Source organism: Oryctolagus cuniculus, chromosome 11 (genome assembly GCF_051225735.1).
Source record: "Oryctolagus cuniculus isolate XC-2025 breed Fujian yellow rabbit chromosome 11, ASM5122573v1, whole genome shotgun sequence".
NCBI classification, from domain to species: Eukaryota; Metazoa; Chordata; class Mammalia; order Lagomorpha; family Leporidae; genus Oryctolagus; species Oryctolagus cuniculus.
In genome coordinates this window covers 55055174-55081864 of record NC_142877.1, presented here as the reverse complement: position 1 = coordinate 55081864, position 26691 = coordinate 55055174, and the positions used below count along the sequence as shown (strand labels likewise).

The 26691-nt window shown below is 53.6% G+C and overlaps 1 protein-coding gene across 10 annotated transcripts in view; it reads right to left on the bottom strand.

Moving 5' to 3' along the window:
• SCN8A (sodium voltage-gated channel alpha subunit 8) overlaps window positions 1-26691 on the bottom strand; it is a 168672-nt gene that overhangs the window by 63816 nt on the left and 78165 nt on the right. For 6 of the 10 annotated variants that reach the window (XM_089308381.1, XM_051845488.3, XM_051845486.3 and 3 more), the window contains exons 3-11: window positions 21690-21807; window positions 19137-19227; window positions 18408-18536; window positions 16536-16627; window positions 6210-6431; window positions 4800-4863; window positions 3599-3740; window positions 1269-1475; window positions 190-483 (exon numbers count right to left, since the gene is read on the bottom strand). In XM_089308381.1, the coding sequence (XP_089164507.1) occupies window positions 190-483; window positions 1269-1475; window positions 3599-3740; window positions 4800-4863; window positions 6210-6431; window positions 16536-16627; window positions 18408-18536; window positions 19137-19227; window positions 21690-21807 (1359 nt within the window). Of the gene's footprint in view, window positions 1-189; window positions 484-1268; window positions 1476-3598; window positions 3741-4799; window positions 4864-6209; window positions 6432-6588; window positions 7420-16535; window positions 16628-16810; window positions 16903-18407; window positions 18537-19136; window positions 19228-21689; window positions 21808-26691 lie in introns of those variants that run through there. The other 4 variants (XM_051845487.3, XM_051845492.3, XM_051845495.3 and 1 more) reach the window with 2 other exon arrangements.

Sequence of the window (26691 nt, the reverse complement as noted above, 5' to 3'; positions counted from 1 at the left end):
TCAGGGTTCCTGCTGCTATTTTTACCGACGACGAGTGACATGGGATTCCTAAGCAGAGGCGTCCGGGGTGCGTTCTGTGCTCAGGGGAGACACGGGCTGGCACGGAACCCACCCGTGCGTTCGGGCAAGGCAGCGCAGTGCAGGGCCAGCCGCACCTGCCGGCAGTGCCTCCGCCCCGGGGACGCTCACCTGGTTCATGATGGAGAATTTCCTCCCAATCCTGTTGTCCGGCAGCCGGAAGCCCTTCCTCCGCAGCCCATCCTCCGACTCGGACTTGAACACCTTCTCGGGGTCCCCCTTCTCCTCGCCCTCTGATAGCTCCTTCTGCTTCCTCTTCTTCCTCCGGTTCCGCCGCTCCTTGGCGCTCTTGGAACTCAGCTTGGAAATCTCGGATGAGCTCCGCGGGGAGCCGGCCCCCTCCTCCCCTTCTTCCTCGATGGCATCCTCTGACACGGTCCCCGCCGAGGTGGCCATGGCGGCAGCCTAGGAGAGGAGCCACAGTCACATTTGAGACCAGAAGTCCCCTTCTCCCTCAACAAGTCGGTCGCAGTTAGCAGCCGGCACCCCCTTTCCTGCAGGGATAACAGGGCGGGAAACCAGGAGGAGGGCAGCGCCACCTGCTGGTGGACACCGCGGCCACAGCCTGGCCACCTGCACCGGCCCTCTGTTGGCGAGAGCAGAACCCACAGTGCTGACCTTGGGGCTTGCTCTTTGGAGTATCTCGGCCAAGGATGCAACTGCATTCTCGGCACCACAGGCCACTTTGTGAGAACCTTCTGGAAATGAACGCTAGGAAACCACGTTACTTAGATGCTAGGGACACAACCACCGATGCTCGTGTTTGGATAAGGGTCAGCAAGTTAAGTGAGGGCAGGAGATCTTTTTGCCTGTATCCTCTTTTCTATTAGCAACAACACTTTCCATGAGCAGAGGGAACCTCTGCAGGGGCTCCTCCTGTTTTTCTTCGTGGCAGGCAATGAATGCTTAGATGAAGCACTCCAGAAACCGCCCTGCTGCCTACGTTTTCCTTCCGGGTCATCAGAGCGGCTGACCGGCTGGGAAATTCAACAACAGGTCACGTCCGCAAATGATCTGGTCGTGAAGACAAATGGACCAATTGGTTCAACCACGAGTAGGGGTTCTTTGGGTTTTTTTCATCAGACTGGCGAGCTCTGCGTGGCGGTGTGCCTACACAGCAACACCCAGAGGCAGCCTCGGTCACTGGGATCTGCCCGAAGCCCAGGGCGGGCAAAGAGCCCACCACCAACCTGCGCCTCTTCCTGCTGCTTCTTCAGCTGCTCCAACATGGCCTTGAACTCCGCCTCCTTCTGCTCGGCCTCCTCCAGCGTGGCCTGGTTCTGCTCCTCGTAAGCCATGGCCACCACAGCCAAGATCAAGTTCACCAGGTAGAAGGAGCCCACAAAGATGACCAGGACGAAGAAGATCATGTATGTTTTGCCGGCTGCTCGCAGAGTCTGCAAAAGCAGAGATCATTTTCTGAGTCAGCTGAGTCAACTCAACAGGGCTGGGAAGGCTCTGTGGGCCGTTTGAAGGGGGCAGCCCGTCCTGTCGGGGACACATGGTGTCCCCACTGGTCACACGGCCTCATCCTCAGCTCACAGTAAATGGAAATACTAACCTCCACCCATGGTGACAGAGAAATCCCCTCCTGTTTCCAAATTCTCCCCACATCCTCGTTACACAGAAAAATGCTCTCTCTCTCTCTCTCTCTCTTTTTACTTTCAGGGAAAAATGCGCTGAGTTAAGAATTCTATTTGACTTCAGTGGCTGGCTGGAAGACAGTTCTAAAGGAAAGAATGCAAGACTTTGCCTTGTTTATCTACTGGTCCTCAAAGAACATTAACAAATTCCCTCCTGGGAACCAGGTCCCAGTCACAGGAGGTCCCCTTCTTGAGTGACACCTACCTTATCTTTTTGCAATAGGGTGCGTTTTAAAAAGAGAGACAGGGCATAAAAGATAGCGGGAAGAAAATAAGAAGATCCTAGGCTCCTTCTTTTCACTAACAGTGAGCACATGGCCATGTAAGAACAACTGGGTTTTAGAACAAGTACACGGCCGGTGCCACGGCTCAATAGGCTAATCCTCCACCTAGTGGTGCCAGCACACCAGGTTCTAGTCCCAGTCAGGGTGCTGGATTCTGTCCCGGTTGCTCCTCTTCCAGGCCAGCTCTCTGCTGTGGCCCAGGAATGCAGTGGGGGATGGCCCAAGTGCTTGGGCCCTGCACCCCATGGGAGACCAGGAGAAGCACCTGGCTCCTGCCTTCAGATCAGCGCGGTGCGCCGGCCACAGTGCGGCGGCCATTGGAGGGTGAACCAACGGCAAAGGAAGACCTTTCTCTCTGTCTCTCTCTCTCACTATCCACTCTGTCTGTCAAAAAAAAAAAAAAAAAACAAAAAAAAAACAAAAAAAAAACAAAAAAACACTAAACACAACAACAAGTACACGTGACCATATTCCCCAATTTTCATCTTTATTCTCTCCCTCACAAGTATTCAGTGGAGGGCCGGTGTTGTGGTGCAGCAGGTTAAGCTGCTGCCTGCAAAGCCAGCATCCTACATCAGGGCACAGGTTCGAGTCCCGGCTGCTCTGCTTCCAATCCAGCTCCCTGCTGGTGCAGCTGGGAAAGCAGTGGAGGATGGCCGGAGAGTTTGGCCCTGCCCCCACACGGGAGAACCTAGGGGGAGCTCCGTGCTCCTGGCTTGGGCATAGCCCAGCCCTGGCTGTTGCAGCCGTTTGGGGAGTGACCCAGTGGATGAAAAAATCTTTCTGTCTCTCTCTCTTCTCTCTGCCTTTCAAAATAAATTTTTAAAAAGTATTTAATGGCACATAGCACCAGTCACAAATATTTTATGGGAAAGACTTGCATCTGAGTGAACTGTCTAGTAGAAAAGGGAGAACTCATTTGGCGGTGTGAACGGGGCGCTTTCCTTATAGAGGGCCCCTTCGTCTGTCACGGGGCCGGAGTCAAAGAGCAAATTAAGGCACCGCTGTGGGACTCTGAGGCGGGGAGAGCCTGGGCAGTCGCCTGCAACTCCTCTTCCATTCCAGCCAGCGAACTTCAGCACTGCGCCGGAGTCACCGGAGTTGCCCAGCAGAACGGGACTCAGCCTGCTTTCAGCTGTGCCAACTCCAGAAGTGTTACAAATCTCAGACATGGAGATGCGCTCAGACTCCCAAGGTCCCTGTGTGCAGATAGCCCATCTCTTTAGCATCCGGCACAGGGCCATGTACAGGGCGGTATTCAGTATTTTTTCTAGATGCCCTGAGCCCCAAACCCAAAACGAGAGGGTGAACTAACAGGAAGTAGGCAGAGACAGCAGATTCCTGGGCTGGGTAAGAAGCTGCCAAGGTGGAGAGAGCTTCGACAGCTCCACGTGCCTGTGCATCCAAGACACAAGGCACGGGAGCCGGCAGAACTCACTGGACACATGACTGACTTAACATGGAAAGAAATCTACCCCGCCGGGGGTCCCATTGGACAGCTTCCCCACGGCCCTCCTTCACAGAAAGCCCCCAACCCACCTGCCCTCGTGCAAACTCCACCATGGGGGGTGGGGAGGGAGAGGGATTACTCACCAGCTGATACAAGTTTTCCCAATAGTCCTGGGTCATTAGGCGAAACAGCGCCAGGAAGGCCCAGCTGAAGGTGTCGAAGCTCGTGTACCCGTAGTTGGGGTTCCTGCCCGCCTTCATGCACTGGTAGCCCTCCGGGCATTGCCTACAGACAGAACGGGCACTTCAACGCTGGTCAGAAGCACCCGCCCATCCATGCCCTCCGAGAGGGTGAATACCGTGACTCCGCCCACTCCATGACAAGGAACAGCGCACAGAGCCAGGCCAACAGATTAGAGGGCAAGAGAATGGGACACAAGTAGGCACACAGCTGGTAGGAAGTCGGGAAGGGGCAGGCCAGGTCCGAATCAGCAGATATCTTAAGAACGCGGCTTCCCGTGCTCTTCCCCAAACCTAGGAATTACCCGCTCTGCAGGTGGCGTCTGTGCGTCTGCACTGTGAGCGGTGAGGCCAGGGGATTCTCGTGCCTGCCCCGAGCATGAGAACTGCTGTCCTAGATTCCTACCGGTGGGCAAGTCAGCCAATCCAACCTCAAGCCAACTACCACCTCCAGTGCCAAGGGCCCCAGAAGTTCCCCTTCACGGTCTCGGCTCTCCTGGCCCTCACTGTTGACAGCCTAGCTCATGCTGGGGATACCAGGGACCCCCTGGTTACATGACTTCCTCTGCTTCTGGACTCACTGGCTGTGCCTTGCCATGCGGTCTCTAGTATCTACCTCGGCACGGGGAATTCGGTGAACTTGGCAGCTGCTGGGGCCGTGTTAAAGCACCAGTGCCTACTATACCCATTTTATGGGTGAAGGAGTTGAGGCTCAGAGGAATTGAGTGGCTTCCAGAGGTCACAGGGCTGGAAGCAGCAGAATCATGACACATGTACCTCTGGGCCCTCACCGGTGTGAGGTCAGGGCTCGTGGATTCCGGGTCATCCCTGGGTGACACTGTCCTTACTCTTTACTGTGTTACTTTTGTGATACCATCTGGTGTTACAGAATCTATCCTCCCCCTGCCCCGTACCTCCCGCAGCCAGCTACAGGTGCAACGTCCACTTTGGATGGGTAAATATGAAACAGAAAGAGAATCTGACCCCGACTGTAGGAGCTACCACGCGGGCACAAAGGAAGGTTGAAAACATTGCCCGATCCGATCCACTAATAAGAGGCACAGTGTTTTTAAGGCCAGAGAACCAAAGGAGCCGAGCTACTTACCCAGCGTCAGAGCTGTTCCCACACAGTAAGGGTTCCAGCATGCCAGGAACTATGTAAAAATTTGCTAGGAAAGTGTGAAGAGGGAGGAAAGGAACAGGCAGGTTTAGGTGGACCAGAGATAGAGTTATACTGTTCCCAAGGAGCCAATGGCCTCAGCTCCTAGTAATCCCATATGGGCGCCAGTTCAAGACCCGGCTGCTCCACTTCTGATCCAACATCTCTGCTAATGCGCCTGGGAAAGCAGTGGGAGATGGCCCAAATGCTTGGGCCCCTGCACCCACATGGGGGACCCAGAAGAAGCTACTGGCTCCTGGCTTCGGATCAGTCCAGCTCCAGCTATTGTGGCTACTTGAGGAGTGAACCAGCAGATGGAAGACCTCTCTAACTCTTTTACATAAATAAGTCTTTTTTTTTTTTTTTTTTTTTTTTAAACAGGCAGAGTTAGACAGTGAGAGAGAGAGAGACAGAAAGGTCTTCCATGGCCGGCGCCGCGGCTCACTAGGCTAATCCTCCACCTAGCGGCGCCGGCACACCAGGTTCTAGTCCCGGTTGGGGCGCCGGATTCTGTCCCGGTTGCCCCTCTTCCAGGCCAGCTCTCTGCTGTGGCCAGGGAGTGCATTGGAGGATGGCCCAGGTGCTTGGGCCCTGCACCCCATGGGAGACCAGGAAAAGCACCTGGCTTCTGGCTCCTGCCACCGGATCAGCGCGGTGTGCCAGCCGCGGCGGCCATTGGAGGGTGAACCAACGGCAAAAAAAAAAAAAAAAAAGAAGGTCTTCCTTCCGTTGGTTCACCCCGCAAATGGCCGCCATGGCTGGCGTGCTGCACCGATCCAAAGCCAGGAGCCAGGTGCTTCTCCTGGTCTCCCATGCAGGTGCAGGGCCCAAGCACTTGGACCATCCTCCACTGCCTTCCCGGGCCACAGCAGAGAGCTGACCTGGAAGAGGAGCAACCGGGACAGAATCCGGCGCCCCAACCGGGACTAGAACACTAGAACTTGGAGTACTGGCGCCACAGGCAGAGGATTAGTCTAGTGAGCTGCGGCACCGGCCAAATAAATAAATCTTTAAAAAAAAAAAAAAACACATTCCACAGGGACATTGGGAACTAAATGTTTAAATATCCCAGGGAACCCAGCCAGGGGAAAAAGAATGAATTTTATTTCACTCGGCTTGGAAGCTTGAATTTTGAAGTGGAATCCAGGGGCACACGCAAAGATGCTCTCAAGTCCCGCTTGCTTGCAAGAGGTGAGGCCAGGACCAATGGTGGGGGCTGCTGTCAGAGGCCTGTGCTCCCTCCACTCCCAGGGAATGGGGACGCCCGCCCGCCCGCCCACCTTCCCCCTGGGGCCCAACCACTCCTTGGAGGCCTGGCTGGCTTGGTGCCGGCCCCGTGGCGGAGGAACCACCTACTTTTGTTGTTGATGTACTCCTCCCAGTCAAAGCCTTTGGTGCCGTTTTCCAGGTAGCTCTCGTTGAAGTTGATGGGCCACACGACGCACTTGTTCCGCAGGTTCCCCATGAACAGCTGCAGGCCGATCAAGGCGAACACGCTCAGGCAGAACACGGTCAGGATCATCACGTCCGACAGCTTCTTCACCGACTGGATCAGGGCGCCCACGATGGTCTTGAGGCCTGCGGACACAGCACCCCGGCGCCGGCCTCAGCCCCCAGTCCTCCCCACCTCCCCACCCACTCACCCCACCCCCCGCCCTCCCGGCTGCTGGCGTCTGCTCTTCCCCACGGGCCTCAGGGCCTTCACACATGCTGTTCCCTTCCACCCGCATTCTACCTGCCTAATAGCTGCTCACTCTTCAGGAGTCAGCGTAAATACCACCTCCTCCAGGAAGCCCTCCCTGACAACCCTCCTTCCTCTGCTGTTACCAGTCTCTGGGAGTTCAGATAAGGAGCACTTTATACTTCCCCTGGGGTAGGGATCGCTATGACGATGAATTCTCCATGACTGTTTTGTTCACGGCTGTCTCTACAGTGCCTATCCCACCGCGGGCACGCGGGACACATTTGTTGAGGCAGCAAATAGAAGAACGAGGGATCAAGGAGGCTTTTAGTTTAGAAAGGGAACACTGGGGAGCTTGAGCGCCCACAGCAAGCACAAGGCTCAGTAACAATCCCCCGCGCATTGCAGAGGTCAGCTCTGAACCCAGGATTCAGAGTTTGCCTTTCCATTAAGGGACGTGTCCCGCTTGCGATGATGACCACGACCTTTGCTCTGTCCCAGGGGAAAGACAAAACTTGAGCTTTGCTTGCAAGCCTTGGGTTCCCACTTAAAGCTAAAGAAGAGAGACTTCGTGACGGCGCAAGGAGCAGTCGTAGGGGGACCTAAACAAGCCTGTGTGGGGCTCTCCTGGGCTGGGACACCAGGCTGCCCGTAGGACACGGATCTCTGAGTTCATGCGTGGCTCTTCTCGGCACGCTCAAGACACCAGGCAATCCGACAGGCACGGAGCCCTCCCGGAGGCCAAAGCACCAGGCAGACCAAGGCCTCAGCAGGGCTCCCATGCCTGATCCCCTGCTGAGGGTGGGGACATGAGAGGGGATTCCAGGGAGTCCCAGGCCTGACCTTGGAAGACCACTCATTTCAGCCAAGCTACCGGTGTCTCCTTGCAGGACCTGAGCCGTACACCTCTAGGAATCTCAGTGCTTCATTTTTACAATGGGGGATAAATGGTTGAGTATCATGGGACTGCTGTAAGGATTAGACATCGCTCAGGGAAAACACGGCACCTGGCCCACGCACTGCCCTCCGCCAAGGGACCCGGCTGGGATGACCCACCGTGGGGCTGACTGCCCAGGAGGCCGGTGCTCTAGGGGTGGGACGGCCGTGAATGCAAGAAGCCAGAATTCTGTAAGCTGAGCTCAGCAGCAGTAGTGGGTGCTGTGCCTCACACAGAACCGGGCACAGGGAGGCACTCTGGATTTTACCGAAGAAGTAAGTGAATGAGAAATCTCTCACACACACAGAGCCCAGAAGAGAGAGCCCAGGATTAGACCTCGCAGGTGCAGGGTCAGGCCCAACAGCCACCCCAGGGACGAGGAAGCAAGGCCCTTCCAGCCAGAGTCCCTGCCTCCTCCCAGGGCAGGGCAGAATGAACAGCAGGCAGGGAAACAAGAGTGGGAACTCTGTCCCTGGCTCAGCCACGAGGCTGGGCCACTGCGTGCAGAGCGGACTTCAGGTCACCTCTCGGGCTCACGCTGCCGGCGCAGAACATGGACACACACACAGGTCCACTCGGAAGCGGACACTGCGGGGCATGTGGCCAATCTTCCCTAGAAGCCTCGAAAAGCAAGACGAGGGGCAGGCGTTGTGGCACAGCGGTGAAGCCATCATTCGGGATGCCCGCAACCCGATGCCTGGTTCCGGTCCTGGCTCTTCCAGGTTCCTGCCGTGGCACAGATGGCGGCTCAGGTGCTCGAGTCACTGACACCCAGGTGAGAGGCCCGGACAGAGTTCCTGGCTCCTGGCTTCAGCCTGGCCTAGGCATTTGCAGACGAGAACCGGCAGGTGAAGGATCTTTTCTCTCTCTCACTCTCTCTCTCTCCCTCCCCCCACACCCCCACCCCCCGCTTTTAGAATAAAAAATAAATAAAACATTCAAAGAATAGGGCAGAGATTTTCATTTGTTGGAGATAAAGTGGCTGACAGTGCAAACTTGTCTTTGACACCTAAGGCACCAGGGAGCTGCTTCGCAGTGCGCAGCCAGGTGGGAGGCACGGGTGGCCTGACCCAGGAGGCAGCCGGGAGGTGAGCGTGCCAGTCCCCTACTGCAGTACTGAGGTCCGCGCGGCTGTGGAGGAACATAGTAGTCCTCTTGGGGCTGGCACTGTGGCTAAGCCTCTGCCTGCGATGCCAGCATCCCTTACGAGCGCAGGTTTTACTCCCGGCTGCTCCACTTCCAACCCAGCTCTCTGCTACGGCCTGGGAAAGCAGTAGAAGATGGCCCAAGACCGTGGGCCCCTGCACCTGCATGGGAGACCCGGAAGAAGATCCTGGCTCCTGGCTTTGGATCGGCGCAGCTCCGACCGTTGAGGCCATCTGGGGAGTGAACCAGTGGATGGAAGACACCTCTCCCTCTGTCTCTCTCTCTCTCTCTCTCTCTCTCTCTCTCTGCCTCTGCTTCTCTGTATCTCTACCTCTCAAATAATTTTTTTTTTTAAGCCACAGCCTATGACTCTGGCATCCCATGGGGTGCTAGTCTTGGCTGCTCCACATTTTTTTTTTTTGACAGGCAGAGTTAGTGAGAGAGAGAGAGAGAGAAAAAGGTCTTCCTTTCTGTTGATTCACCCCCTCAAGTGGCCACTGTGGCTGGCACACTGCAACGATCCAAAGCCAGGAGCCAAGTACTTCCTCCTGGTCTCCCATGCGGGTGCAGGGCCCAGGCACTTGGACCATCCTCCACTGCACTCCCAGGCCACAGCAGAGAGCTGGACTGGAAGAGGAGCAACCAGGACTAGAACCTGGGGTGCTGGTGCCACAGGCGGAGGATTAGCCAAGTGAGCCGCAGTGCCGGCCTCAAATAGATAATCTTTAAAAAGAAAAACAGTCCTCGTGGTGTTCGCCTGGGTTAGGAAGAAGGTCTGGGTCCACAAAGCAGCTGGTTTGTTGTTTTGAAAGTCAGGAACTTTACAAAGAGTACTTGAAGCGGCCACGGAAGCACAGCTACTGGGGTCTTCCCTGGTCCTCTGGGAAGAGCTCACTCAGCTCTGTCTCTTCTCAACACCAGTGCTCTCTCAAGGCCCTGTCCATTGTTCTTTCTTTCCTGCCTCCCTCTCTCCCTTCCTTCCTCTTTTTATCTGTCTGAAAGGGAGAGAGAAGAAGAGAAAGAGATTTTCCATCTGCTGGCTCACTCCCCAAATGCCCACAACAGTCAGGGTTGAGCCACGCCAAAGCCAGGAGCCAAGAACTTCGCCTGGGTCTCCCAGGTGAGTGGCAGGGGTCCAAGCACTTGAGCCATCACCTGTCACCTCCCAGAGTGCGTGGAGTTGAGACTGCATCCCAGGCACTCCCTTATGGGATGCAGCGTCCCAGGCAGCGGCTTCACCTGCTGTGCCTCAGAGCCTGCCCCTCCACTGCTACTTTTCTATGCAAATGTTTTCTATTTCTGGGAACTCTTCCGACCGTTCTAATTCATACGACAGGAAATTCTAGGCCATGAGTGCCAACCACCTGCTGTTCCAGGAAGGGGTCCTTCTCAGAAGTTCCTGCGTGTTGGGTGGACACCCGACCTAAACTCAGATGCTTTCCAACAGGCGTTGTAATGGGACAAGAGAGAGGTGAGGAGTTTCTTCGCGTGTAGGGACAGGAGCATGTACATCTGGGAACTTTGTCGTCACTCAGGGCGTGCGTTAGCCTTAAAGATGTCAGTATGCGAAGAGATGCAGGTGCTGGCCGCCCCTGGCTCCCTGAATGACTCCTGCGTCCCTTCAATTGCAGCCACAGATGCTCAGCTCACACAGCAGCCACGGAAGGAGCTCATCTCTCCTGGGAGAGGGCCCGGATGCTCACACACAGATGTCTGGCATCTCTTCTCCGTGAACTAGATGTCACTGCTGATGGCATCTGGATACATGAGGCCAGGAAGCGAAAAAATAATAATAATTTCCCTCAAGGGCTTTGCTTTGGAGCCTGAGGCTGAGATCGTGTGAGATTTCTTTCGGCTTTTGAGAATGTCTGAAGCAGAAACTTAGCTGGAAATGGTTTTCAGCTGCTTGCGCTTCGCAGGGGCTCAGAGGGACAAGTCAACATTCAGCACGAATAATCAGCCCGTAATATTAATCGTGGCCATGGAAAACGATTACTCTCCAAGACTCTCACCCAGGTCACAGAGAAACACTTGGCAGAAGGCTTAGTGGGGGGAGGGAGGAGACCTGGCTCCACGTTTGCATGGGAGGGAGGCACACAATCCCCCGGCAGTACTGACTGTAAGCAGTCCCTGGGCTCCAAGCTGCTGAGACCCCTCCTCCCTCCATGAGGAATGACCGTATCTGCTGGCACCAGCGCCCACCCACTGGAGGGGGCACCAGCACCGCAGCTCGGGAGCTCAGGTTCTACAGATCCGCCGCCAGGGGCTGCCCCACCTAGCTGACTTGCTCCCTCCATCACCAGCACAGGTTGAGAAAGGCTGAGAAGTTGCAGGTGCAAGCCTTGACCGGAGGAGGCAAGCGAGAACGCAGGCCGCTCCTGTTCCGGCTGGGACTGTTTACTTCTTCTGTTGGCTCCTGGCACCGCACGCCGGAACAAGCAAGATCCTGACAATTGATGACCCCAAACAGAGAAGAACATGCCTCCAGATGACTCCCGCAGGGAGCAGTGTGCGCGCGACAAAGTGGGGGGCCCACTGGACAGCGAGAACTCTCGGGAAAGGCTGGCATCAGCGTCTGTCTGAGCACAGACCCACGTAGAGGAAGGTCAGCTGTCTGTCTACGGAATTTGGAGGAGCAGATGAAGCCATGGCTGCAGAATTCCATCCCACGCTACGCCCAAAGGCACTCTGAGCCCCTGTCACCTTCCAGAATGCCCAGCAATCCCCTGAGCGAACAGACAGAGCCGGCTCACGTGGTTATTTCCAAACAGGACCACAATCTTCCAGCGCAGCGATGGCCAGACTATAGACAAATTTAACTCACAGTCCCTGGTTTACAGGTCAGGCTGGGAAATGCAAAGCGGTGTGGAGCCACGCGAGCTGATTCCTCTGCAGAGTTAACACGGGAACGAGGCCCCGCTGGCAGTGACAAGCAGTTTCGGAACCAGAGGGAAGGAACAGAACAGCTCCTCCACCGGCTGCCAGAGCCTGGCTGGGGTGCGGGGAAGTCCTAGGGGCAAGGTGGTGTCTGCCAACCCTCCTGCTGCAGACACACGCTTCCCAGCTACAGCTCTGGAAGGTTCTCCAGGCCAAGAGTAATCTGGGAGAGATGTGGGGGCTGTGGGTTTGTCTGTTCCGGCCCAGATGCAATACAGAGTGTACCTGGCTCTCGGAGGTGTGTGAGGGGAACCCGCTAGGCTGGGGCTGGTCCACTCAGGACCACTGTTAGGTTTTAGTTCTGTTTCCTGAGAAGCAGCAGGAAGAAAGAAGCTCAAAACCACCATGTTTGCCAACCAGAAATCCTAAAAAAGCAATGTGTCCGAACAAGGTCTTTTTTTTTTTTTTTTTTTTTTTTGACAGGCAGAGTGGACAGTGAGAGAGAGAAACAGAGAAAGGTCTTCCTTTGCCGTTGGTTCACCCTCCAATGGCCGCCGCAGCCGGCGCGCTGCACTGATCCGAAGCCAAGAGCCAGGTGCTTCTCCTGGTCTCCCATGGGGTGCAGGGCCCAAGCACTTGGGCCATCCTCCACTGCACTCCCTGGCCACAGCAGAGAGCTGGCCTGGAAGAGGGGCAACCGGGACAGAATCCGGCACCCCGACCAGGACTAGAACCCAGTGTGCTGGCGCTGCAAGGCGGAGGATTAGCCTAGTGAGCCATGGCGCCGGCCCGAACAAGGTCTTAAACACCCCCGGGGTCCCTCGGCCACTCGGTGGAGATCGCCATGTTCACAGCCTATACCTTTAACAAAAACACTTCCTTGTGAGCAGGAAGGTCCTTGCTCTCTGCCTGACCCGCTGGTCGGCAGTGGGAGCCACCAAATTGCAGAAGAGTGAGCGAATATCCAGGAGAAAGATGATCGAGGAGTCAGAACGCTCCAGACAATAAAACGGGCTGAAAGCAGGACTGACGGGCGGCGGGAGGGCAGAGCTTTGGAGGAGCCATTGAGATGCTGGGAACCAGGAGGAAAGGACATGGGGGCACTCCCAGCCCATTCTACAGGGGGTCTTCAGAAAATGCATGGGAAATGAGCATTATAAGAAAACTGCATGGATTCCAGAATTTTCTTGCACCAAAATAAACTATTTTTAAAGCAATTTTTGTTGCTTTTTAAAAAAAGATGTGTGTATTTGAAAGGGAGAGAGAGAGAGAGAGAGAGAGAGAGAGAAATGATTGAGCAAGCTTCCATCCACCAGTTTACTCCCCAAAATGGCCACGACACCCAGGTCTGGGTGATGCTGAAGCCAGGAGCCTGGAACTCCATTTGGGTCTCCCACATGGGTGGCCACATTCCACTGCCTTTCCAGGTGCATGAGCAGGAAGCTGGATTGGAAATGGAGCAGCCAAGACCCAAACTGGCACTGTGATAAATACGGGGATGCTGACATTACAGGCAGTGGCTTTACCCACTGCACCACAACACGGGCCCCAATTTTCACTGATTTGAGGAACACAGAGAGTGAGACAGATATATATATATATATATATATATATATATATATATATATATATATATAAGATATATAAGATACAAGATATAAGATATAAGAGAGACACCTTCCATCTGTTGGCTCACTTCCCAAAGGCCCACAACAGCTGGGGCTGGGCCAGAGCCTGAGTCAGGAGCTGGAAACTCAACCCAGGTCTCTCACATTGATGGCAGGGACTCAGGTCTTTGAGCATCACTGCTGGCTCCTGGGACTGCGTTGTGGAGAAGCTGGAGTTGGGAGCTACAGCTGGGACGTGAACACGGGCTCTCTGATACGGATTTACCTGCCAGGCTGAAGGCCCGCCCCTTTCCCCAAAGCTTCTGATGTCTCCTTATATTGATACCATTAAGTGCGAGTCGAGAAAGACCTGGGACGCCTTCCTTGAGGTTCCTGCACTCTCTCTGGGTGCACCTGCCCACTGGAAACTTCTCACAGACTCACTTGCATGTTTGTTTTTGGGCCCAAGCTCCAGATCAAGCAGTAGAAACCAGGCTTTGACATACACACCTTCAGGCAGAATCCTTCAATGTCAGGTTGAACCTGGCAAATTCCAGACCAGGGGCCACTTGAGAAAGACCCTGGCGTGCACTGTTCCCTGAGCTGACGCCCATGAGGCCAGAGGCAATCCAGGGACCACATGCAACTGGCAATGTTTTTGGCCTGGCTGAACAAGAAGGGGCAGAGGGTGTGCTGGGTCTTCACTAAGACACAGGAAGATGCTGCAAAAGGCTGCAGTGAACCCAGGAGCCTTACTCTGCCACCTGGCGGCGCCCTGGCGGCCCCGACCCCAGCCTCCTAGGGCATGTGGGGTGAGGCGGGCACTTCTAGAAATCGCAATCTGGAAATCCATTTCAAACGATGAAGCTGAGGCCTAAATCCTGATATAATCCCTGCGTGTGGGCTTCAGTTGCTTCACTGCTTTATGATCCAGGCATGTGTGGAGCACTGCTGCGGGCCCACCGCTGTGTTGGATGCTGTATAAGTACAGGTGCATACATGTACCGCGTTACTGGGGTATTAAGGATGGATGACGTGGCGTCAGTCGCTTACGCTGTGGCCCCAAGTCAACCACGCAGCAGGGATGGTGGTAGAAGCCCTGGGCTAGTCCACAGGGAGCACTTGCTGTCTGGCTTAGCAGAACGCAGCTTTCTGACTTGATTCTGGAAGAGTAGTCTGGAGATCACAAAAGCATGGAGGGACAGAGGCCTTGCAGAATACACTGGGGGAAGGGGTGAGTGAAACACACAGATTTCACTGAAAAGGGGCCAGGGGGCCGGTGTCTGGAGCAGTGTTAAGATGCCACATGGGGGGCTGGCTCTATGGCCTAGCAGGTAAAGCTGCCACCTGCAGTGCTGGCATCCCACGTGTACGCCGGTTCGAGTTCTGGCTGCTCCACTTCCGATCCAGCTCTCTGTTGTGGCCTGGGAAAGCAGTAGAAGATAGCCCAAATTCTTGGGCCCCTGAACCCACATGGGAGACCCAGAAGAAGCTCCTGGCCCCTGGCTTCGGATTGGAGCAGCTCTGGCCGTTGTGGCCAATTGGGGAGTGAACCAGCGGAAGGAAGACCTCTCTCTCTCGGCCTCTCCTTCTCTCTCTGTGTAACTCTGACTTTCAAGAAAATAAATAAATCTTAAAAAAAAAAAAAAAAGATGCCACGTGGGACATCTCCATGTAAGCGTGCCTGGGTTCGAGTCCCGCCTCTGCTTCCAACACAACTTCCTGTTGCTGCACCCTGGGAAGCACAGGAAGTGGCTCCAGGGCTCGGGTCCCTGCCACCCACATGGGAGATCCAGATGGAACTCCAAGCTCCTGTGGGTAGCTGGGGAGTGAACCAACAGATGGAAGATTGATCTGTGTGTGTGTCTGTGTGTGTGTGTCTTTCTCTGTCTCTCTGCTTTTCATATAAAGTGAAAAAGTAATTAAATAAAAAACAGAAGGGGCCAGAGGAGAGATCAAAGGCAAAAGCAAAGACTTGGCACTCGGGAGGCCTTGAAGGTTAAGATCAAGGCTCAGGCTGATGTCAGTGCTGTGTGAGGCTGCCTGGACACCGAGCTGGAGTTTCTCTTAAGTTTAAGGTGCTTGGCAGGAAAATCTTGGTAAATCAGGGTGGTAGCTTTTGGCCTGACGCTTGGCCTCTGGTTGACAAGGACTCAGCTACAGTTGCCTTTAAAAAGAAAGGAGTTCACCTTCCTTGAGGCGCTAATGCCCCAGCCCCTCCATGGGCCACAAGTCATCATCTAAGTACCAGGTGTTTGGATAACATGGCTAAGGGGAGAAGAGAAACATCTCTGAGTCAGCCTCCGAGGCGGGGGAACCAGGTGACGCGACACCTGCCTGCTTGGGCCCTCACACCTGCTGTGGACAGCATGGTTCCTGGAAACCCCCCCAAGCCCGAGCCCTGAGCCCAACTCGAGTCCAGAGAGCGGCCATGTACTCTTGACCTCCACGACTCCCTCTATCCTCTAACTGGACTGGTTCTTAGTACCCTCCAGCTCCGGTAATTTCGAGAACCCTGACCCAGGGTCCATGGGTAGGTTTCAGACGGGGTGGGGGGTCTGTCAACTTTCATCTGATTTTCAAAAGCTTCAGAACGTTAAGAACCACTGGGGTTTGCTCAACCAGGACAAAAAGGAAAAAGGCAAAACCTTCAGAGAAATCGTCCATGACTGCCGTCAACCTGCCTGCCCTGCCCGACACCTGCCATTCTCCTCTGGGCTCCTGTGGTTTCTGCTTGCCCACGCCTTCAGCTGCATCTTACCTTACCTGCCATTTTTTTTTTAATTATTAAAAAAACCTAGCCCCTGCGTAAGCTTTCACTGAGCTTTCTGTGTGCAGCTGCCACCTGCGCATGCGTGGGGCAGGTGCATACCGCTGCTCGCTCTCACGAAGCGAGGAGGGGCTACCCCAGGTCAGCACGCTACCTCCTGTCACTGGGTAAAGTCCCTCCTGGGAGTAAATGATTCCATTAATATACAGGAACAACGACAGGGTGATGCTCTGGAAAAGATCCCACCAGCCAGCTGAGCTCCAGGAAGTCTGGAAGTCACAGGCGATGGAATGGCGGGGAAAATGTGAAAATCACTGTAATTCCATGAGGCCAGGAAGCAAATGATTTACGGACAAAGACACAGCTGGCTCTGTGTCAGCTTTTTTTTTTTTTCTCCCTCCCCCCAGATAGTGTTACGATCCAAGTGACTCTCAAGCGCGTGCTTTTTCCAAAGCGTGGATGGAATGGGGGCCGCATGCCTGGCAAGCGCCATCAGAGGAAGCAGCGTGCAGACCCCAGGCCACCTCCCGGGCCAAGCATGCAGCGTGCGAGGCCGTGGCCACCTGCGCCCACGCCAGTTTAGAATGTGGGGTGGCGGTGGTGGTGGGGGGACAAATGAGGAGCAGAGGCGGCGAGGTGGGTCTCGTGTGCATGTTTCTCTCACCTGGAATTACAGAGATAGTTTTCAAAGCTCGGAGAACCCTGAATGTTCTCAGCGCTGAGACATTGCCCAGGTCCACGAACTCTGTCACATATCTGTAGCAAGGGAGGCGACACGCAGACACGAATGACGAACACAGACACAAACACGGACGAGCAAAAGGAAAAAAAAAAAAAAAAAAGAAGGAAACCAAGACGAAACCACAACAAAACAAAAAGTACAATACGTCACATCGGGGCCTAACCCAACACCTAACAGTAGCCCCGGGGCCGTCTTACCTGGAATTACTGAAATAGTTTTCAAAGCCCTCAGAACCCTGAAAGTGCGCAGAGCTGAAACATTGCCTAGGTTTACAAACTCTGTTATATACCTGCAGAATCAAACCAGAGTTAACTTATAACCGTGCCACTGGGCGAGGGGCTCATCACGGGGCGGGGGGGGGAGGGGGATCAAAAAGGGTCTATATACAAGCTATAGGTTCACTTTTTTCCTTGCAAAAGAAAAAAAGTTTCAAAATACAAACATATAAGGGGCACTTTTTTGGGGGGGGTTGATTTGTTTTTTCTTTTCATTGGGCAAAAGAGAATTCCAAAGTATGGTTTGGGAAGAACTGGTACCACCAGGAAGTCCTGGAGCTGGTTTTCTGAGCCAGCCCAGCGATGCACTGGGTTCAATCCGAAATGACCTAACTATCGGCCCATTTACGTCTTTTTTAGCAAAACCCAAAGCCCGGGGGATATCCAAGGCTTGCGTCCCCAAGTTCTGCACAGAATTTCTTAGAACAGGGAGACAAATTTGTACAGCATGAGCCCCCCAAGGAAGGTCCGTGTTGAGATCACCTCCCAGTTGGTGCTGGCAAAGATGCCGAAAGTCTGTGCGCTCTTCCTCATCCGAGAGCCAAGTACAAACACTGGCTAAGTCACGACTATAGGTGACGTTTTAGCCTGTGCCGTGCAAAAGCAGAGGGCTCAGGAAAATCAGACCAGGGGATCGGAGCAAAGCCTGCGTGTTAACTGCTCGTCTGATCACCAGCTCTGTGCCTAGCAAGGACACTCAAGTTTGAAAATGAACACCAGGGTATATTCATAAGGCTGAAGCTAGAAAAATGCCTTCATAGAGCGGAAAGTCAAAGTTCCAGTGACACATACCCAGTGTGCCTGATGCACCCACATTTCTAGGGTGGGAGATATCTTTGTAGCTGACGTGCACACCCAAACATGTGCAAATGCATTCTCTCAGTCGCACGCACGCATACGCGCACACACACCCATCTACACCACCCCCAAACCACAAAGTGCTTTCCCACCCTGGGAATAAAAATAAGAAAGCCTGCTGTCATTCTCTGTCGTCAGCTAAACTCCCCAAAGTGAAACATCTGCTTTGCTAAAACAGCACAGGTTACTCCAAGTGGCTGTCGTAGTGGTGGGGTGGGACACTGGGCCCCAGCAGTGGCCGGAAATTTGAGTTAGTCACCCTTCAGGAGGGCCAGTTGGCATGCCCTGGCTCACGTCTCGATTTTAAAATGTGCTCTGAGCTCTATGTCACGCAGCCTCATTAAATTAACATGTGATTAAAGGGAGAGAAAAAAAATATCCAGGAAATTCATTTTCAGCTGAAGGTTTATACCTAAAAAAGTGTCAGGTCTTCAAAGAGCCCCGCCCCCTCCCCTGTGACAGGTGCTGGGAATAAGTTAGGAGGCAGCACCTGCGGGAATCCCGCCCCACTTCCGGCCCCTGCAGGCAAGAGCCTCCAGGGCTCTCCTTACACGATTACCCAGTAATTCCCCACGCAGCTTCAGCTTCGTCTACAAACTCACACGAGCACACCCAGTTATACGACCACATGCCCCGGCAAGGCAGGAAGCAGCGAACTTACGCCATCATGATGACGCTGAAATCTAACCAGTTCCACGGATCCCGCAAGAAGGTGAAGCCGTCTATGCAGAAGCCCCTGGCGATGATTTTCACTAGTGATTCGAACGTATAAATCCCTGTGAACGTGTACCTGTCAAAGAAACGGGAGGCTTCAGGCGGCTTCTCAACGGGCAGCGGCTCTAAGCGACCCGGTAAAGACCTAACGCGGGCTTGATGCGTGGCTTTTGCGGACAGAGAGGGAGCAGAGCGGGGAGGAGCAGACGCGCCCTGGGCGTGCGCCCACCAAGCCCTCCGGGGGGCGCCTCGGCATTCTGCAGGGATTCCCAGGGATTCACTCAGCATGGCCAGCGGAGTTCTCCATCATTTGGGAGCGGGGAGGAGGCCCCAGGAGCTATTTTTAGCCTTAGAGGAGGCAAAAAAGCAAGGGAGGCCTGGACTCTGAGAACAGGGCGTCTCGAAGCACAGGGGCTGGCGGGCGCTGAGTGGGCAGCCAGGCCACGGCCCCAGGAGGGGTGGAGGTGGCGACAGTGACTTCCAGGGCACGCCTCCCCTTTCTAGCGGGTGCTTCTGGGGACACTACCTGAACTCCACGTGCACCGTCAGCCAGCCCGCCCGCTGTGAGACAGAGAGCAACCATTTCATTCCCTTTGTGGATAAACTGTGGCAAAGCAAGATTTGGGGACTGAGAAAGCTTCAAAACAAACAGGCAGAGGAATCGTGAGCTACTTACTCCACATTCTTCGACCAGTCGGGAGGGTTACTGAAAGTCATGAATACACAGTTGGTCAGGATAGTGCACATGATGATCATGCTAAACACTGTGGGGGGAGAGTCAAGGGCATAGACAACGCTGCTCCACAGGCTCGCAGCCCTGACCCCGCCCCGGCTGCTTCTGTGCACTGACTGCTGTGCCTGTGCACCGACTGCACTGTGCACTGACGGCTGTGTCTGTGCACCGACTGTACCTATGCACTAACTGTACTGTGCACTGATAGCTGTGCCTGTGCACTGACTGTACTGTGCACTCATGGCTGTGCCTGTGCACTGACTGTACTGTGCACTGACGGCTGTGCCTGTGCACTGACTGTACTGTGCACTGATGGCTGTGCCTGTGCACTGACTGTGCTGTGCACTGATGGCTGTGCCTGTGCACTGACTGTAATGTGCACTGGCAACTATGCTTGTGTACTGACTATACTGTGCACTGATGGCTGTACCTGTGCACTGACTGTACTATGCACTGCTGGCTGTGCTTGTGCATGGACTGTACTGTGCACTGACTATACTGTGCACTGATGGCTATACCTGTGTACTGACAACTGTGCCTATGCACCGACTGTACCTGTGCACTTAACTACTTGTGCACTGACGGCTGTGCCTGTGCACTGATTGTACTGTGCACAGATGGCTGTGCCTGTGCACTGACTGTACCTGTGCACTGACTATACAGTGCACTGATGGCTGTACCTGTGCACCGACTGTACTGTGCACTGACTGTACCTGTGATCAGAAGTCTCCCCCTCCACTGGCCTCCTGATCCTTCAGAGGCGAGGGTAAATTAAATGTGCACTACTCAGCCCTCCTTTATTGTTAAGAAGCTCACATCTCGAGTTATACTGGCAAATCTCCACGTACTTAGTGGTTAATATCCCCTCCTCCCCCTGCCCCCAATTCCACAGAGCTGTCTGTCCTCGGGGGCAAGATACCAGCAAAATGCCCTGTCTGGGGAGGGTCAAGGACACCTGCACTCCTGAGAGGCTGCAGTGCAGCAAGCCTGCCTCCCTGTCCCGCAGCACCCACAGCAACTCATGTTGTTGCCATGTCAGCTGTACCCAGGACCTTGCTTAGCTGTTTGTGTGTTGTCTACTGAGAGAAATGAGGCCATCTGGGGGCTGCGTGAGGTCCTCAAACTCACACTGTTCCTCTCACGAGCCCAGGGAGCCACCGCGGCTGACTTGTAGCTGACTCCCTCCCTCTTGTTTACGCATTTGCTGTCCATACCCTCCCCGTGGAGCTGTATGAAGGGAACATCCTCGCAGCTGAACCAATAGCGTGCTATTTAGAACCATCTCCCGCTCTAGCGGAGCAGAGGAGTCCATTCTGAATCACTGATTCCTTCCAAACCCTGGACTTCAGGCTTCGGCTGCTCATTAACAACAGACTTCAGAATCGGGTAGCTCGGGGCAGGTACTCTGGCACAGCGGGTTAACGCCCTGGCCTGCAGCACCGGCATCCCATATGGGCGCTGGTTCAAGACCCGGCTGTTCCACTTCCAATCCAGCTCTCTGCTATGGTCTGGGGAAGCAGTAGAAGATGGTTCAAGTCCTTGGGCCCCTGCACCCCCGTGGGAGACCTGGAGGAAGCTCCTGGCTCCTGGCTTCGGATCAGCACAGCTCCAGCCGTTGCAGCCATTTGTGGAGTGAACCAGTGGATGGAAGACCTTTCTCTGTCTCTCTGCCTCTCCTCTCTCTGTGTAACTCTTTCAAATAAATAAATAAATCTTAAAAAAAAAAAAAAAAAAGAATTGGGTAGCTAAAGTTTCAAAACTCACTCAGCCAGGGTGCAACGCTCTCCAAAGCGTGGGGCTAGACAGTGTTAAAAGCCAGCCATGAAAGTTCAAAGTCACCCTGCAAAATGGCTAAGCCTACCATGTAACTTTTTCATTTGTCGTGTATATTCATGTATTAATGAGATGTCATGGGCCAAATGGGAGCAAATTGGCATTTTTCCGTTTGAGGCAAGCAAAAATATCAGAAGAGACCCAGACCTCAGCTGCGGCTGGCATCTAAACCCTGCCACGAAGGAGGCTCTCTCTCCCGGAGACTGTCTCCCAGACTTCCCAAGCCTATGGCTCAAGATGCCACAAAAATGCAAGGCAGATCCCTGCAACATTCATTCAGCTCTCCGGGACTTAGGCAGGAGCACTGTTATCTTACTGAGTGAACAGGCTGAACAGTGTGCCACGGCTGGAGTCACTAGAAAAAGCGAAGACTTTGCTGAAAGCTGACATCTTCCCGTCCCTCGTCCTGACACCTGCGGAAACCCAGGTTCCCACAAAACCGATCCCAGGAGAAAAGAACCGGCCGAGGCTCTGCTTGGGGGATTCAGCAGGCTTTGCATGCCTGGCCGGACAGCCAATTGCACTACAGGTAAAAAAAAAAAAAAAACAAAACAAAACCAATAACCAAAACCTCCACACCCAGCTCAGCTGTCGAACCTGGGAAGTGTACACCTGTGACCTCGCCGTCACTCCACTGGCTCCACGTTTGCAGAAAAGGATATGAATGTATCAAAATTTTAATAGCTATTCTTCTTATCAGGTTAAAAGGACTTAAAATGTACAAGGCAGGCGTAGCACTAAATCTGAAGAGAGTTTTCCCTCTGTTTAATACTACAAAGGTCTGTGGAGAAAGAAAGAGAGAGAGATCATTAAGCATAGCTATGCATCACCATCTGAAACAGTTCTTTTTCCAGGCAAGAAATAAAGAAACTCAAAGGCATTTAACAGTTCTACTTCCTGATTTGGTTTTTAAGGCAAGCACCTTAAAGGCAATGTTTTTACCCTCCCTCCTCCCACCTCCCACCCCTGCCCTGCCCCCAGGTTACACAAACTGAGAGCCCCTAAGTTCAAAACCCAAACCACAGAATGCTCCAGAATCCGAAACTTCCTGAGTGCCAATAGGATGCTTAGAAAGTTCTGGAATTTGGGACATTCCAGATTTCAGAGTTTGGGGATGTGGCGTGTTCAACCTGTAGAGTCTGCGCAAATATCCCCAAATCTGAAAAACCACTTCCGGCCCTGAACATTTTGGAAAGAGATACTTAATGGGTCTTTACAGCGGGTTGGCAGAATCTTAGCAGTGCTACAGAAGAAACGTGGCTCTTGGAGAAACAAGCAGTGTGAATTACACCTAAGATATCCTTCCGGGTTCTGGTCGTTCGCTTAGGATTCACTTGCTTAAGAAATGTTGACTGCACTTGGTTGAAATGTTGATTGGCACTTGGGTTTTGTCAGTGAACAGGGCAGTCCTGGCCTGGAGCTTATACGCAAATACAGAAGGCAGGCAATACATTTAACAAAAACATGAGTAAGGGAATTACAGACAGCGTGACACCCAGAAAGTGGCAAGTGCTACGAAAAAAGAAAAGGGGGGGGGGTGCCAGAGAGAAAACCAAGGTAACCAGGCGAGGGGCTGGCTGGAGGGAGGGGGATGGTTCCAGAGGAGGCGGGCAGGGTAAGCCTGATAAGAAGAGACCTTCGAGTGAGGACTGCAAGGAAGAGGAAGAGGTCTTCCCTCTGCCAGTGCCTAGCTGCCAAGTCTGCGCTGTCTGGCTTTTAAGAGCCTCCGCTCTCAGCCTCGCCAAGATCATCCAGTCCCACTCCCTAGTGTGAAGCTTCCTGTGCGGCCACACCAGTTCCTGTCCCCGGAACAGGTCATCGTGATGTGCAACTTGGGCCTTTGTTTGCACATTGCTCATCTTACCCAGGATGCCCTGCTCTGAAAATTCAGTTCAGTTAAAGTATCTTTTGAGCATTTCTTCTGCACCAAGCATTGTGTGCAGTCCAGGGACATGCAAGGAGAAAAACTGTCCTTTTAGGGGGGATGTTCATGCGGCCTGGTACTTAGGATGCAGGAAGTTAACAAAGCTCAGTAGGTGTAAAATGTGAGAGGCAGTAGGAGGGAGAGACAGGGTGCTCAAAAGGGAAGGTCGCTAATATTTGGAAGGGGATTCAAAGGGTAAAATGGAGGGGTCAATGCCATGGCACAGAGGGATATCACGACTTGCAATGCTGGCATCCCATATGGGAATGTGAGTTCAAGTCCTGGCTACTCCACTTCTGATCCAGCATCATACTAATGCCCGTGGGAGGCAGTGGAAGATGGCTCAAGTGCTTGACCCCTTGCCAAACACATTAGAGACCTGGATTGAGCTCTTGGCTCTGGCCTGGCCCAACTCTGGCTACTGCAACCATCTGGGGAGTGACTCAGCAGATGAAAGAGCTCGCTCTCTCTCTCTCTCTCTCTCTCTCTGCCTTCCAAATAAACTAATGCATACATCCTTTTTTAAAATAAAGGATAAAAAGGGATGTAGATAAATCAATTGGGCAGATAAAGGGGGACGGGCCAGCAAGGAAAGGGAACAGCAGCTCTTAACTGCGGGTTGTTTGCAGGGAACAGACAGGGAATTCAGCGCTGATGGAGGACATGGTGGCCCAGGAGCACAGGATGTAGGGTGCTGCAGGAGGGTACAGGGGGCTCCTGAACTGTGCCTGCCTCAGCAGACTAGGCCAGCGGCAAGCAGGGTCTGAGAAGCTCCCTGGGGAGGGACGGTGCACATGGCTTTTTATTGTTCTAACTCAGAGCAATGCATGCTTATAATTGTTTTTAAATGGATCATAAGATTAAGTTCCATCCCATTACCCAGTGAGAACTTTGCTGCCAGTTTTTTTTTCTATATCCTTCCAGAAAATTTCCATGTAAATACAAGCATATAGATCGATCCTTAAAAAGTCTCTCTCATAGGATTGTACTATAAATATTCTTCTGCACCTTGCAATAAGAAGATGAACCCCCACAAAGAAAAGCCCAGGACCAGATGGCTTCACTGTTGAATTCCACCAAGTGTTTAAAGGAGAATTAACACTACCTCCCCCCAAAAAATAGAAGCGAAGGGAACATATCCCGACTCATTCTATAAGACCAGTATTACCTGCATACAAAAACCAGACAAAAAAGTCAGAAGAAAATTCTAGACTCATGCTCCTTAGGAACATGGACATAAAAAGCCTTGGCAAAAATGCCAGCAAAATTGAATCCTGCAGCATATTTAAAGAATCATACACCATGACCAAGGGAGAGATGGTTTAGCCGTGAGACTCAGCTGATGGAACAGAGCAGACTAATAAAACAGTGGAGAAAGACCCTGGGGACCGTCCCAGCAGGTGCAGGAAAGCAGCAGACAAAACTCAACAACTTTCCATCATAGGAGCAGTCGACGATGGAAACCAGACGGAGAAGGCACTTCCTTTCCCCGGTGCAGTCACCTGTGAGGGCCCCACAGCTAACGTGACCCCTGCTTCTGTTTCCACTCTTGCCCTGCCCTCCGCAGCCAGGCTTTGAGCTGAGGGCAGGGCCCGAGCTGGCACTCACCCCCACCCCCACAGCTCCCGGCAGGTGCCCAGCCGTCCCCAAACCGCCCTCTGCAAAGCACCTGTGGGCCTCTGTGCTCCCATGGCAACTCACGAGGCGCCAATCCGGCCCTTCTCAATCACCTCCTCGTTCAAGCTCGGGATATTCCCGTGCAGGAAGGGTCACCGGCACCCTCCCGCCTTACGAAAGCCCAGGAGAGGCGCCACCTATCGGTGGTCAATGTGAGCGCTCGGAGCCATGCCCTTGCTTCTACAGGTTGAAGTCAGTGTGGGGGCTAGTGAGCAAGAGAGGGGGACCCCAGGGGTCCTCGATTCTAAAGCAGCCACACAGCAAAGAGAGGACTGGCCCAGATCACAGAACCTAAAACCCACCAGGCCAGGCCTTTACGAAGGCACCCGCCCACCTTGGTAGGCAAGCAGCAGAATTCTGAGAAGTAACACAGTCCCCACCTCCCAGCCCCCCTTCCCTGGTCTGGCCGTGATGGACACACAGGGAGCTAGAGGTACCTCGAGGGTATTTCCTATCGCAGAATCAATGCCTGCGGTGCCTGGCATGCAGCAGGTGCTCATAATAAATGTCGAGCGGCTGATGGACAAATGCCTGTGTTGGACGAGGTTGGGGGGGCAGGGAGGAGAGGAAGACACGAGGGAATTGAAACGTGTGCTCTGGTTGATGAAAAGCCAGGAGGTGGTCAGCGTTCTGAGGGTGGCAATGAGGTGGCACCTGGGAGGGCGCCCAGCCCGAGGGAGGCTGGGTACCTTCAGTGAGGCACACAGCTACATGTCCAGAGGCCGGGCAGAGCAAGTGGAGTGGGGGTGGGGGATAGGAAAGGGTGCACAAGAGTAGGAAGCTTCACTGCTGTGGGCAATGATTAGGTACTGCATGTAAAAACACTAGGAAAAGGGGTCCCGGATGTCTTCACCCTAAAGAAACGACGGATGCTGGAGGAGACACCTGTGTGTGCCCTGACTTGAACAAGGTGTACCTGTGTCTCGACACCACACGGCACCCCATAAACATGGACAGCCTCTGTGAGACTACTACAGCGGCTATGATGTTGTAGGTAGAGAGGTTTTGTTTAGGACACGTCACATGTGACGTAGAGATTGCGTAGTGATTGCTGCACTTGGCATAAAAGATGTCTGTCGCTGCCCATGTCTTCATCAAGCGTAAAACCAGGAGGTCTTTATTCGACTGGGACAGAAATCAACATCTGGTCCGCACTGAACCTCCCGAGAGGCAGCTGAGTCCTTTGTACATAGAGCAGCTGACTGCACAATGGTACGATGAACTCCATCACCAATAAGGTGTACAGAGAGCTTACACACAGCTGTTCATAAATGCATCTTTTGCATAAAGCAAGATGCTGTTTGGACCAACCTAGGTACTCAAAGCTTAGGAGTTTTGCCTTTTGACGCTGTTGATGCTAATGAGAGAGAGAGAGAGAGAGAGAGAGAGAGAACGGCACACATGAGCGTCAGCAGGCTTGCCCAGGGAAGTGCAGGATGCAAATGCTGACTGCTCTCCGCATTTATGCATTGCATAATTTTATGCAGCTCTACAAGTGTGCAGCCCGAGGACCACTGATGATACCCGTATGCACACAAATATCGGCTGCCATGGCAGCGTCCCCAGTAAAATTCTGTGGACACAGACCTTAAGGCTTCATGTGAGGTTCACACGCCCAGCTGTTTGAGAATGTAAAAACTGTCCTTAGCTCGTGGGTTGTGCAAAGACAGATGGCAGAGCTGATCTGCCCGCTTGGGAGCCAGACTAAGGCCAGACTGCTGCAATGAGAGTCATCTGAGCACTCTTCTTAAAAAAAAAAAAGCCTACTCACAAATCCCACCTGCAGAGTTCTCACTAAACATGTCTGCAGGACGATCCGGAAATCTGAGCTCACCGGGTCTGGGGGTCCCCGGATCAATTCTCTGGTCCCAGACCACGTGGACCCTGAAAAGTGTGGCTTCCACCTGGCCTAGGGTCTGGCTGAGCCCCTGCACCTCTCCTGGTCTCACATAAGGTGAGGGGGCTGCCCAGGTCCTTCCCAGCTCTCACGTGGGGTTCTGGGGTTTGGGGAATTCACAGAGCCGCTGGGGTTAAGTGCAAGCCGGCAGCAAAGTCCCCTGTCAG